General features: G+C 39.3%; 2 protein-coding genes across 2 annotated transcripts; both read left to right on the plus strand.

Annotated features, from left to right (window-relative positions):
• The first annotated feature begins 4 nt into the window (after nucleotides 1-4).
• On the plus strand, nucleotides 5-4,501 carry LOC102721780 (O-fucosyltransferase 9-like). The gene is made up of 10 exons (XM_015842089.2): nucleotides 5-328; nucleotides 559-631; nucleotides 803-870; nucleotides 1,298-1,386; nucleotides 2,037-2,234; nucleotides 2,345-2,549; nucleotides 2,639-2,806; nucleotides 3,155-3,322; nucleotides 3,477-3,667; nucleotides 4,099-4,501. Exons 1-10 carry the CDS (start codon nucleotides 5-7, stop codon nucleotides 4,232-4,234), a joined length of 1,620 nt encoding a protein of 539 aa, XP_015697575.2. The 3' UTR covers nucleotides 4,235-4,501.
• A 2,690-nt stretch (nucleotides 4,502-7,191) lies between these two features.
• Nucleotides 7,192-8,392, plus strand: LOC107305264. Its single transcript, XM_015842357.1, has one exon. The coding sequence runs from the start codon at nucleotides 7,295-7,297 to the stop codon at nucleotides 7,862-7,864; it is 570 nt and encodes a 189-aa protein (XP_015697843.1). The 5' UTR covers nucleotides 7,192-7,294; the 3' UTR covers nucleotides 7,865-8,392.
• The last annotated feature ends 6,279 nt before the right edge of the window (nucleotides 8,393-14,671 follow it).

Raw genomic sequence — 14,671 nt, forward strand, 5'->3', positions numbered from 1 at the left:
GATGATGCCGGTGGTGGTGGTGGCGGCCGCGGCGGCGGCGCCAATGCGCGGGGGCTGCGACGGCGGCGGGTTGAAGGGCGCGAGGCGGACGGGCCGCGCCGGCCTGGCGGTGGGGCGGAGGCAGCGGGCGGCCGTGATGCTCCTCGCGCTGGCGTACGCCGCGGCGATGCTCGTGCTCTTCCTGGGCGGGGGGCGCGCGGGGCCGGGAGGCGGCATGGTGCTGCGGCGGGGGAGCGCGCCGGCGCCGGCCGGGTCTGTGTACCGCAGCCACCTCGTGTTCGAGCGCCTCCTCCCGGAGATGCACGCCTCCGCCTCCCGCCCGCATCCGGTGAGCGGCCTGGCATTTTCCTTGTGCCGCAGTTCTTGGCTAACTCTCAGTATTTGAGTGATAAATTTTGTTCTTTGATTTGTTTGTGCAGTTTGTATCGTTTCAGGCATAGCAATATCTTCAATTTGGCTAAACTACCTTTATATGTGCTCTTAGAATATTTTTTTACATTTCCTTAGATCTATTTATCTATATGTAATGTTACATAATTTTGTCTTGCAATTGTGCAGCTAATGACATCACATAACAAAAAATCTGGAAAGCGATGGGCACCTTGTATCAGAAAGAGGTTGGCACAATCAGGTGTGAACTTTGAAACACTCCTGACGAGTTTAGTTTATGCACCGGAGTTGCCAAAGTCGAGAGCTTTTGTGGCTTTTACTTTTATGTCATCATAGATTGATTAGATTCATAGGCAGTGACAGACAACACAGTTATTCACGTTGTACTGATAGTCCACATTACACTGTACAGAGTTACCACCATCAAATGGTTTTCTCATAATTGAAGCAAATGGTGGTCTCAATCAACAACGCATTTCTGTAAGTTCGTGGATCGTTTTAATGCTGAATAAATGGTCTAACTAGATATATCCGCTCATCCAGTCCTTATCTCTAAGTTCAGATAGATCTTTATTTTTCATTCACTACTAAACATAACTTCAGTGTTACTGAAATTTATCTTGAATGCTCTTGTGATAATAGACCCTGTGATTTTAAGAGTTCCTACTGCAGTAGGAATCATCGATGAATCTCTAAATTCTTATATGATATCCATCTTTTCACATCTTGAACTTGTTTTGTTGCAGAACATGTTATTTACTATTTTGTTGTACTCCTTGTCTGTATATTCCACAGTATTCTTTGAGAAATTCATAACTAATGGGAATGAAATAATGTAGTACTGTTAATCTTGATCTGTAGAGTTCTGTGATTTTTTTCTGGCATCTCAACACATGTCTGAATACAGATCTGCGACGCTGTTGCTGTGGCCAGCTTACTTAATGCAACTCTTGTCACCCCTGCTTTTCATTTGAATAGTGTGTGGCGTGATTCCAGGTAACTATCTTCATTTACTGGTAGAATACCAGCAGATATGTCTACAGAAACTGTAAATTATGGCTCGTTCTCCTTCTCAGGAACTACCAACATTCACTTATGTTAGTAGTTTGCCATCAACAGCTTTACCATTTCAGTTGGAGCCATTAAGTGAAGCAAATTCAGCTTTCTCTTTTCTTCACAACATCAACTTAGTTATATTTCTTCACATGTCCATTCCTTTTTTTTTTTTGCTGCCATTAATCAATCTTCTACACGCCATTTATCTTGTACTTGCACTGTAGAAATGTATTCTAGTGTTCTGGTTGCATTTTTGTTAAGTAAATTTTGTTCTAATTAGAGATGCTAGCTTTGCCAGTTCCATTTCTATTAAAGCCCAGAAAACTTGATTGAATAAAAATATATTTTTCTGTCACATTTGATCTCCCCTCATATATAGTTGTTCTACCCTCATGTTATGTTATACATATGTGTGTGAAAGCAAAGTGACATTTAAATTAATTTTATTGTGAGCTCGATCGCCAGTTTCAATTGCAGCACGGAAAATAACAATGCAAGAAATTTTAATAAGATCCCAGAAAATTGTGCTAGTTTTGACACATCAGTTTCTTGGGGATTATGAGGTTTTTATGCTGCTCTATTTCTTTCAGCAAGTTTGGCGATATATTTGATGAAGATCACTTTATTGGGTCACTGAGAAAATATACAAGGATTGTCAAAGAACTTCCTGAAGATGTTTTTATGAAATTTGATTTTAATATCAGCAGTATACCCAATATGAGGACCAAAGCCTTCTCATCTGAAAGCTACTACCTAGAAAAGGTGCTTCCAAAATTGCTGGAGCTAGGGTCCGTGCTCCTCTCTGTCAATCCTTCGATGCTGCATCATGTCCTCCCAAGTTGCAATTAAGGATGTTTGTAGTACCAGGACTGCACTGACTTTCTGTTCTATCACACAGGGCTGTGCGTATTGCTCCTTTCTCAAATAGACTTGCCCATTCGGTTCCACCAAATATCCAGGCATTGAGGTGTTTCGCTAATTATGAGGCATTGAGATTTTCTGAACCCATAAGAACTCTTGGAGCAAATATGGTTGATCGAATGATCAAGAAGAGTTCTTTAACTGGTGGGAAGTACATCTCTGTGCACCTTCGCTTTGAAGAGGTTCTATTGCAAATAGCTCTTTAGCCATTAAGTGTTCTTACTATCTTTTTCTTCTCTAAGTTTTATAATGATTGTGCCCCTGTGTTTAGGATATGGTTGCTTTTTCATGCTGCATATATGATGGTGGCTTGAGGGAGAACATTGAAATGGAAAATGCTCGTGAAAGGAGTTGGAGAGGGAAGTTTCACCGACCTGGTCGAGTGATAAATCCTGAGGCAAATAGAAGGAATGGGAAGTGCCCTTTAACTCCTTTAGAGGTTGGGAAGTTTGCCTCTGCTGCAATGCTTTTGAGTATGTTCTTGTTGCAAGCCTGCTCTCTTTTAGTGTGTTCATGTCATGTTTCTCAGGCTATAATTTGTTGGGCAATGCAGTTGCACTGGGGAGTGTGCATTTGTGCAAAATAGCATCCCATAGGCAATTCCATCACAGACACAATGTGGAGTATCAGATGTCGTCTATAGAACCCTTTTCATGTTAAAAATAGCAACACAAATGTCAGTTGCATTTCAGTAAGATGATTTGACAAAAGCATAAACACTATGCTTCTGGTGTCTGGTTTGTGGAATAGTATAAATTGCTAGTTCTTAATAGTTTAGTTTATGCAGGTTGGAATGATGCTGCGGGGTATGGGATTTGACAATACAACCTCCATCTATGTTGCCTCTGGTAAAATATACAACGCAGAGAAGTACATGTCTCCTCTTCGCCAGTTGTTTCCACTTCTACAGACAAAGGATACTCTCACTTCACCTGAGGAGCTTGCTCAGTTCAAGGTACTCCATTGTTTGGAAGCAGATCATTTGCATATCTTATACATTTACTGTCCATCAAGCATCTGAAATCCTTTATTAAACCAAGGATCAGACAACAATTGGATTATAACAACTTTTATGTCCATGTTGCACTCACTTACATATGCTCTGCCAGGGTCACTCATCTAGACTGGCAGCACTGGACTACACGGTCTGTCTTCAGAGCGAAGTGTTTGTGACAACTCAAGGAAGCAACTTTCCGCATTTTCTGATGGGGCACAGACGTTACCTATACGGAGGAAATGCGAAGACGATCAAACCAGATAAACGGAAACTAGTTGCACTCTTTGACAACCCAAATATCCGGTCAGTTTCAGGATACTCTTAGCCACTTCCTTGAATTGTATGATTATTTGTTTTGCACTCATTTATTCCTGATTTGAGAACCAAGATGATTAGTTGATCACTTGTGCTGAGCCAATTTCCGTGGGCATCCTCCATGTCAACTGTAATTCTTTCTCGCACCTTAGCTACTTTTAAGAAGCTTGGCATTGAATTGATTTTTTATCTTACACACTAAAATACATCTAGAGTTGTTCTCGACTTGATTCTTTTTTTCCTATTTAGCTAGATATATTTTGCCTAGTGAGATGTCATGTTTTTCTCAGCTATCTTCAAACTCAATACCAGCCTTTGTTCCCCAGTTTACACCTCTGATAACTGATCTTGTGTTTTCAGTTTTCACATCTATCATCAGTGGCTTGAGAATAAACCCAAACTTATTTTCTTGGCTCCAGGTGGGATCGCTTCAAGCGCCAAATGCAGGAAATGCATCGGCACAGCGAGTTGAAGGGTTTTGGAGTCAGGAAGCCAAATGGTTCCATATACACCCTCCCGATGCCTGACTGCATGTGTCAGCAGGCTGAACCATGATATGCTAGAGCACTTAGGTAGCAAAGGGGTCTGGCAGTTTTGACACCAGTAAGTAGCCAGACCATATCGACATTTTTTAGCAGTATAAGCACCAGTAATTTGTCTCCTTTTTTTTCTTTTTTCAACCAAGAAGAGATTACAGATTGAGGTGCAAATTATGTGGTTGTTAATATGAATCCATTACACCATATTTAGAAAATGGTATATGTAAAAAGCGCAGCTATATATGCAGATTTTTTTTTCTGTGGTTATAAGATACAATCAGGTGAGAAGTATTGTTTGATAATTTTAGCATCCTTGAGAAAGTGATGGGAGGTACTATATTTCTTTATAAAATTTGGTACTTCCAATTACTTTATACCTCGAGATATCATAATTCTGGGTGTAATAAAATTGTCCATTTTATCGTATTTGAAAAAGTATATCAATGTACCAAAAATTACATTTAAAATTTTGATATCTTGAGATACGGAGTAACGGGAGGTATCAAATTTAACACCACACATTCTCAAATATGATAAAATTTATTTCTTTATTATATGACGCAATTAATTTTTGGACCAATCTACGACTATTCATCTTCTTTAAAAATTTAGTGCTCGAAATTATTGGTGATAAAACAAGTCACAACAAAAATAAGCTATATATGCATATATTTTTAATAAGACAAATGATCAAATATCATTTAAAAGTAAGTGGTGTCATATATTAAATAATAGGGTGAACAGTTATGATGCTAGTTATTTTTCTCTAGCACCTATCTCTTTCTGCTTATGCTTATAAGTCAAAATATAAATTTTTAACCTTAAATGACCATTAATTAATATTCAATATAAAGTACTTATACTGATTGGTAATCCATCTAACTAAAAGCATTATATTTATGACTTTTCAAGTGAAAGTGTCACAAGCAACAAAAAAAAGCAACATACTATGTGATACTATGTTTGCAAGTATCTTAGGACCAATCGTGGTGTACAACACGAATCCCGCTGCCGTAAGTAAATCAACTACTCCCTACATATAAATATTTTATATGACATCATTAACTTTTAGGATTACGTTTGACCATGTTCAAAATTTATATCTAAATATACAAAATTATAATGCATACTTAAAGTTCCTATAATAATAAATCATATTATAATAAAATAATTAATAATTATATAATTTTTTTAATAAGACAAATGGTCAAACGTGAATCTAAAAGTCAACGACGTCATATAAAAAAAATATAGAGGGAGTACTATGCGTTCATTACTTACAGTTCCTCATTTACAGTTCCTCATTCTTAGTTGGCAACTTCTTTTTTTGTTTTAAACCTTTCCAATGCAGCTCTTTAGGATCCCAAAGTCTGAGAGGAAGCTCGATGACATCCAGAGAGATATTTGTCACTTCATCCAGTGTGAGTACTACCATAGGCATGGGTGGTGGTTCTTCGACCATGAAGGCCTCCTCAACTCAGACCCACAAGGTTTTATTATCTAGTCACATCGTGTAATATAATTATGTGTATTTTTGTCGGTCAATCGAACAAATTTTGGAATATATGTTTTATATAAATTTTAAGAATATATATGTGTATATAGCTCGATCATCGATGTCCAATTAGATTAAAATTAAATAAATGGTATGCGAACCCCACCATCAATTTCAAATTTCACGGGAAAAAACAACTACCTAGACACATCTCTCATGGTGCCTACACCAATTTCCCTTGGCATACCATCATGTTGTGTCAGTTTAGCTGCCACCGGCTACACTATCTTTCCTAGAGGTTGTGTTACATGTCCCGCCAGCGGGCGCGTAGCCGCCAGAGAAAATGGTCCATATTATCTAGCCTTTGGTCGCTGGTAAGACTGATGAACTTGGACTCGGTTTGGAAAAACCCGACCATGGACCAGACTGAATATGGGTCTAGATATTGAAGCCAAGAAAAGTCGGCCTGACCTGAGAAAGCCTGAGAGTCAAGTTGAACCAATGATTTGTTTTTCTCTTAATTTTTGGGCTCGTGTCTAAGTTTTTTGGCTGGAATTTTTGTAATCCTAGCCTAACCCGAGATTTTAACATGCCTAGTCAATGGCAACCTATCCACCCGTAAGTGGGAACCGATTATGGTCGTCGGTACTTGGCCCTTTCGCGGTAGTGCATGTTTTATACCTAAAAGTATTGTAACCACAATATGTAATTTTAATATGTACACGGACTTTTTAAATATGTAGATAGTATTTGACAACACATGTGATGTTGGTAACTTTTGGTAGAAAAAGCAAACCTGTTCGAGATCAATTTGGTAGGTGTGGATTTAGTATTCATATGAACATGTTGTGGGGTAGGGATGACAATGGGTCAGGTTCGTAAAAATCCACCCATCCCAAAACCCATGACAGTAAGCTTCCCATACCCATAAACTTTCATGGGTGCAAAACTAAACCGGTACACATACCCGCTAGGTACCCGAAATCTAATGGATACCCACCGGGGTAAACCATGTCAAACAGATATCTTCATGAGTATATTGAAATTTTCCAATACGAGTATCTTCACTAGAAATTTGGGCCTCCACACCCAAACCATAGCTTCACAGGCCCATACCTACATACCTACGGATACAAATATCCACCACCCATACCACACCTAGGGCTGTCAAAAAAGCTCGAAGCTTGTGAGCTGCTCGAGCTCGACTCATTTCAGTATTATGTATTAATTTTAAATCTTATCTATAATTTTAATACGGTTGACTTAAAATTATTATTTTTATTTATAAATATCATTAAAATTTCTATATCAAAATATTCAAGCCGAGCTCGCGAGCCTGTCTAGGAGCTCAGACTCAATTCGAGCTCGACTCGAGCCTAGACAGGCCAGCTCGCTCGAGCTCGGCTCGGTGACAGCCCTAACCACACTCACTGAGTACAAGATCTGTTGGGCCATGGACTCGCGGGTCCAATTGCGATTCCTAGTGTGGGGCTACGTAGTACTCCTATATTAGCTAGGGTTCCAAGGCTGCCGTCGGGCCCCAAGATCGCGCACCAACACCGCTACGTACGCATCCGCACGATGAGCTCCGCCGCCTACGTCCTCGTCACCGCCGACGACCACTCCGACGACGAGCTGGAGGCAGTGGAGTCTGTGGAGAGACCTGCAGACGCCGCCGGGCCGGAAGTACAGCCGGACCCCCCCGCCGTCACCAAGGAGGAGGAGACGACGAGCGGCGACGCCGACGAGGCCGGCGCCTTCTTCGTCCTCTGGTGGCTGTCGGCCCTGTGCGTGGTGCTCGGGCTGTGGGCGCTGTGCCGCGCCTCCTCGCCGGCGTCGCCGTCCGCCATCGTGTGGACGCTCTCCTCCGTCGTGTGCGGCGCGCTCGCCGGCTGGGTCGGCGTCTTCTCGGGGGTCGGCGCGCTCGCCGCCATCTTCCGCGTGACGTACGTCGCGCTGGTCGCCTACACCGTCGACAGTCACCTGAGCGCCACCGCCGGGCTGATCGTCATCTTCTCCAACGCGGTCGCCACCGCCGCCTTCTTCGGCTACTACCTCGCTGTGTACCAGCGCGGTGACACCAACACGCCGCCGCCGCCGCCACCGCCGGAGAGGTCCAGTTCACCGGTGCAAGGTGATGAGCTCGTCTAGTTGCCATGCAAGACAAGCCAATGAATTAAGAGAATTTAGATGGAGCCGAGTGGTTGGTTTTCGTGTAGGTTATCAAATTTATCCATAATTTGTCCCTTTATATATTCGATGGCATTGCCATCTGCAATCCTGGTTTCTTTTGACAATATGCTAGTTTCCTAGTTTGGTATTTTTCATAAAGAAAAAAATGCAGGGAAATTGCCATCCATTTTACATATAAACTCTGAACCCATCTTTTGTTTGTATGAATTGGTCGAAGAACATAGGATAGAGGTTTCAAAATTCAAAGTCCTTATTTGCGAGCAAACTCATTTTAGCTCTCGCTCGGAACACAAGAATCTTTTAAAATTTTCAAATTCCTCCAAACCGAATAGATCCTCGTACTTATCAGAATAACCACATCTAAGCCATCCTTTCTATTGGATGAAACAAAGGCGAGTGCTATGTATAAATGTGAGGGCTATGTGAGAGCTACATGAAATTTTTTGACTGGGCCTGAAAATGTTTTGATTGATCGCTGAGGACCATGAGAACCACAGACTTTTTTTTTTCCCTTCGCATTTGTATAATTCGTTATTTTTTGGGGAAAAAAAAGGATAGGATGATGAAGGGGACACATGTGTACTCGTGACAATTTTGATAGCCATGTTTTCAGAATCTGCATCTATCTCTGTTAAACACGGTAAGTCCTTGTAGGTAACACGCAAAAGACTTGTGCATCATTAGGTAGAAATCACCAGTGCTCTGAATAACATTATGGTCATGTTCTATTTGACCCTCCTAATTTGGGAAGTAATTGCTCTGAATCTATAACTATTACTGATCTGCACCCACAGCCCAAAATCACACAATATACATACTGATAACTTGTGTGTCTTAGCTGTATCTACATCACCATATGCAAAGCAAATCCTTTTGCTTTTATCATCTCTCAAGGATTAGCATCTGATGATGTACTGAAGCATGACCACACATAAATGAACAAAGCAGAGGACACAAAGATCAATCGCCTCCCAACTCCAATCAGATAGCAGATGAAGCAATCAGGCATCATCTGCATGAATGATCTAACCAAGTGATGCCCTCATCTCGCAAGCAGCAAGAGCAACACCCGTAAGGCCGTAACAATAATATATCAAGAAAAGGAGCGATTTTTTTTCTTCTTCCTCAAAAAGCAGAGCAGATCATCAAGGCACAGAAAGAACCAAAAATTCCTAATTTAATCTTGATCCCCAAGCTTAGGCAAGCTCAGATGCTCGTCTCCGATTGGTAAAGAAGCTTTCTTTCCCTGCGCTGCTGCTGCCGCCATGGCGTCCCTCTTCTCCTCCGCCTTGCCGCCGCCGCCGCCGACGACGACGAGCTCCATCTGGTCCTCCAGGTACTGGAGCAGCAGCGCCGCCCGGTGCACGGCGCCGTCCCCGTCCGCCTCCCTCTCCGCCGACGGTGGCGTCTTCTTCCCGGCCGTCCTCCCCCTCCTCCTCCGGCGGCCGCGGCGGAACCGCGCGACGGCGACGGCGAAGCAGAGCAGCGGCAGGCAGAGGAGAGCCAGCGGCAGGACGACGGGAAGCAGGCAGATCGCCACGGCCGCCGACCGCCACGCCGGCGCTGCGCTCCCGGCGGCCATGATGCATCCGGAGCTTGGGTAATGGGTAGGTAGACGGACAGCCGGCGGTTTCAGGCCATGGCTTTCTTGAAAGCAGCTCGCTCTGCTTCTTGTTTTGGAGGGCAGGGAATCCTTTTCTTTCTTTCGTTTATTTACATGCGTATTATTATATTTACTTCCTTTCATATTATAAGATTTATTTGTCTTCTAAAGATTTATAGATAGATTTTGTAGATCCAGAACGCTTATAATATAAAACGGATGGACGAAGGATATATTTCGATTTTTTTAACCTATTGTGATTGTGTGTAAAAAAGTCTTATCCTCTCTCTTGCCTGTTTATTTTATTGATCCCCTCATGGTATTTTTCTTGCGAATTTTTAGTTTTTTTTCTATATACAGATTGTTAGCTACCATATTTTTGGTTTGATTTTTATTTAGATGTGTCATCATTAGTTGACAAAAGTACTCCCTTTTATTTTTTTAACGTTGATTAGTTTAATTTTAAACTAACCAATATTTAACATTTGCAAATGGAGGGAGTACGAAACAAGTGGTGTTTGGGATTTATACCATGGGCCATGCTTGATACTAGTACTTCATAATAAAAATACGTCGTTTAGAAAGTATTTCAAGTGGAGATATTTTGGTTGGAATATGTAATTGTATTCTGAGAAAATAAAATAATTAGTATTTTATTAGAGTCCACAAATATTCGTGGTTAAAGAAAGTAACATCTTTCTCGTGCAAACAAGTTGATTTTGACCTACTCCAATTAAGTGTACAAGATCAACCACATGTTCCCTTTGACGATTAGGATAATCACAATTTATTATGAAAACATTTGCATAGCAAACTATATCAGAAATTTCCAAACCGTAGACAGCGATGGGCCTGGAGCTCAGACGAAAAAAAAAAATACATACCATAAAATAAAACGTACGTCGTAAAATTGATTCCAATCATGCTGATATTTTTTCCAGTTCGGTTAATTTCGTTTTCGGTCCGGTAAATTTGGGCATCAGTTGATGGTGACGGATGGGATTTTGTACGATGAGGAATTCATGGAGATAATGACGGTGGATTGAGTGCTTGATCAAAACAATCTCGTTGCTTGATCAAAACAATCTCTTTCTTTCTTTATTTTCATTTTATTTTGACATGTCCTACCTACGAGACTTAGAGGTGATTGTATTTTCAAACGCGAAATAATTTATAAATAATATATATATATATAAGTAAAAGCTAAAAAACAAACTACATTAAAAAATCTTAAAATTAATTTTAAATTTAAGATTAAAAATTTATAATTTTTTATAAACAGAAGCAAAAAGAAAATTGAGTCTTTTACTTCTATCGGGCCTCCTCCGAATTCAAGAATTTACATGGTTTTCGTAGAATTTTTTTTTCCAATTTTTCTTTATGAGGCTCTCAGTTTGATTTAACTGCCCTCTTACAAATTTTGGACGATAGATGGATTCGTGGCCACAAATTATTGGCCCTATCTGGCACATGCGTGGGACCCACCTATGCCACGTAGGCTCAAAAAGCGCAGGGATAAGGGTAGCCGCATCGAGTCCACGTCGGACTCAGCAAGCAAAGGACAGACAGGTGGGCCCCACCTGACACATGTTGCAGCAGCATAACCTCCTCACTGTTCGCAGTAAAGAAAATTTCCTCTCTTTCTTTTAACACCAGCAATGTTAATTTTCGCTTGTAAAACACGTGAGATATCATGTTAATTTGGATATGAAGGGTAACTCAAATATGAATTTTGAATCAGTACCAACTACTGTAATTAATCTCATTAATTTGGATCTAGCAACAAAGTATTATCATGTTAATTTGGACATGGAGAGTAACTCAAATATGAATTTCAACTGGTAGCAAGTATAATTTGGGCCTATTTAAGTAAAATAAATCATGCCATTTGGATCTTTCTGTGGAGGAAATAAAATCTGGGATTAGGGATTTGAAGATAAATGGGCCCCGAGTGTTTGCTCACCGGGCCTCCAAATTGCCAGAGCATTCGGCCCATCTTATTTGAGCCCATGGTTGTCACATGGCTTGGAATCATCCACCATGTTACTGAAACTGGGCCAATTGGAACCAAGAAAACAAGTATGCACAAGTGTTATGCACGAATGGAAAAAGAAAAATTCAAGGCAGTCTGCTGTGTTGACAAAAGAAATAGGATAATTTGGATAACAGATAGTGCAAATATGTGTGATGAAAATGTCAAGCTAGGTACAATATGAATTTAATGATTTGATATTTTCTTCGTTGTAAAATTATTTACATTGATACTTGTAAGAGTGGGCCAGGAAGTCTAGTATCCAAATCTTAATTTACGGGTGTCCAAAAATCAAATCTCTTAGATTGAACATAGAAAAGTTCTCCATACTTTAAAACGCCGATTATTTTTCATGAATAAACTCTACAAGGTTGATTTTTTGAGCTACAACTAATATGTCAAAAAAGATAAATGAGCTATTGCTCGAAACTTTTTAGCCATGTCATTGGTGCATGTCATTGGTGGTTTAAAAGTCGAAAAAATATAATAAAATAACTCTAAAATTAAATTTTAAATTTGGTCTGCTGCCGATAAGCTAATAAACATGTGATGAGAAGCTACAACCAGACAGAAAGAAATACCTCTGTCTTATTTCACCGTCATTTCAGTTACATCATAATGATGGTTTTCGCTGACAGTACCCTACTATTAGTTGCCACCGGTATATAGTATATCATTGACTTTTGTCATGTTCTATAATTTATCATCGGTTTTTTCCTAACTTCTATAGTACCATTATCGTGTTAGTCTCCATTAGTACCGTACCATTTTATCGTAATGACCAAAGTACTACTTTCAAAATATGGACAAAATTCTGAAATATCAAACTGTAAGCACAAGAAATTTGGCTGAAAACTTAAAAAAATATTTTGGAATTTTTTGTCCAAATTTCAGAAGTTTTTATTCTAGAAGTATTTTGACCATTGGGATAAATATTTGTAGCACTCACGGAGACTACCCGAACAATGATGGTATAGTGTAGAAATTAAGCAAAATATGACGATAAATTATATGACATGATAAAGTCAACAAAAGACCGGTGACAAACTCAGTAGCACATACATATACTGAGATACTAGTATTATCCAGGTAAATAGGTAGCAAATGGTGAGCCACATATGCCTGTCAGGCTGTCTGACCTATTGCCAACTACAGAGATTCTTCACCAAACGTCAAAGTGGCCATGATCATGTTTCCCTAAAGTTGCCTATTGGACTATTGGTCCTTCATGTCCCACTAACCCATGAATAAATGAATGAATGAAGGACCAATCTTAGTTTTTTTTTATCCTTTTTGTCCTTTGGGAATACCTACGAGATGGATCTAAAATTCTCAAATTGAAGCACTCCCTATGTTTGATGATATAGGAGGTTTTTAGTCCTGTAGACATACGTTGATCTAGATGTTCATACAAATCTAGGTAAGATTAGAAAGTTTTATATTGTGAAACATAGAGAATAACACTGTGTGAGGATCTTGTAATTACCATTTTGTAAAAATACAGTGAAAATGGCTAGCTGGTGTGAGTTATATACGTAGCTCGACAGGGTTTAAATTCTACATTTGAACTCTATCCATAGATTTTAAGAGTACACTTGTAGGGTACGTCCCCGCCGGCTAGATTCGAGAGGCTGCCTGATCGAGGCTTTTGAAAATATTGCAAGCATGTGTAAAAAAACTGAATGAGTTGTTAGATTTAAATTTTATCCAACAAATATAAGCATTAACATTATTCACAATACCACTTATCATCTTCGCACCTTACTTTCAAATTCCGTTCCATCCTTATCACACTAAAGTATTTTCCTCTCAACTTAAATATGTAATAAAGAACTTAGAAATGCTTATATATTATAAAACGTATCTAGTAGCGAACATCAAACTAAACACCTATACTGTGTTGGAATACCAATTTTCCTCTTATTCTTATATATATATATGCTTTCTTTACTGGTAACATATACTGCATCCGTTTCAAAATGTTCTTATGTTCTAAATATGTCAGTCAATCATGCCATCCTATTGCATCCCAACACTAAGTACGTTATGAGTCAAAACTTTCATGACCTTTGGCCACCTAGCTACTATTAGAACATGCAATTCCACCCATGCCAACTACCATGGATAAAAAATGTAGACTGTTGCATTTGAAAATCACTTGTTGCTTGCACAAGTCCAACTTCTTGTTTGGTACAGAATGTTACTTGCATCGACGGGAGCCGCGTTTGTGTGGGGGTAAGTTAACTTACTCCGGTATAGAAACATAGCAATAAATTATTATATAATTATTTATTTATTTATTATTAAAAAATATAAAATAGATTAATATGATTCTTTAAAACAACTTTTCTATAAAATGTTTTTATAAAAAATACACTATTTAACAGTTAGGAAGTGTGCTCGTGAAAAATGAGGAAGATAAGTTAACTTATGGGGGTGAACGATCGCGGCCAAGGTTTTCTATGTTATGGACGATCATGAAAAGAAGCTGGAATATAGCCAATTGGTTTTTAGATATGTCGGTACGAATTCATCCAACTACCATCTTCAAGTTATAGACTTTGGCACGGGTGTCCATCGACTCTATAATAATACATCCATCTGAAAATTGTGTAGACTTTTGTGTGAAATATTTTCTTTATGGTTTATTGGAAAGGATTTAATTATTTATGATCGTTACTTTTTGTGTGATTTTATGGTCCTTACGAGGAATAATGAGATATCATTTTGGTACCTCAGATAATAGAAACAATCAAATTTTAGACTTAAAAATATGATGCATCTACATGCCACATCAACAACGGAGGAAATATATTATGACACTAGGATCCACCCATTCTACGACGATACTTAGTTGTGACAAATGAGGTCGACATGTGGACCAAAACTATGAGGTCAACCTATAAGTGAGTAGTGATGTAGAGGATCTGGACTCTATTTATAAATTTGTATAGGTATTTACATTAAGAAAAAGTAACGTTTCATAGTTATCTTATAAGGTTTAATACTGATAATCAATATTTTTATAACTGGGATGTCCTATACGGAGTACCATATAACAGTTCATATAGTCAATCTATCATGTCATGCCATCATCATCTCCAATCTTAGTTAGCACTGCAAAGTCAAG

This window comes from Oryza brachyantha, chromosome 11 (genome assembly GCF_000231095.2).
Source record: "Oryza brachyantha chromosome 11, ObraRS2, whole genome shotgun sequence".
Classification (NCBI taxonomy): domain Eukaryota; kingdom Viridiplantae; phylum Streptophyta; class Magnoliopsida; order Poales; family Poaceae; genus Oryza; species Oryza brachyantha.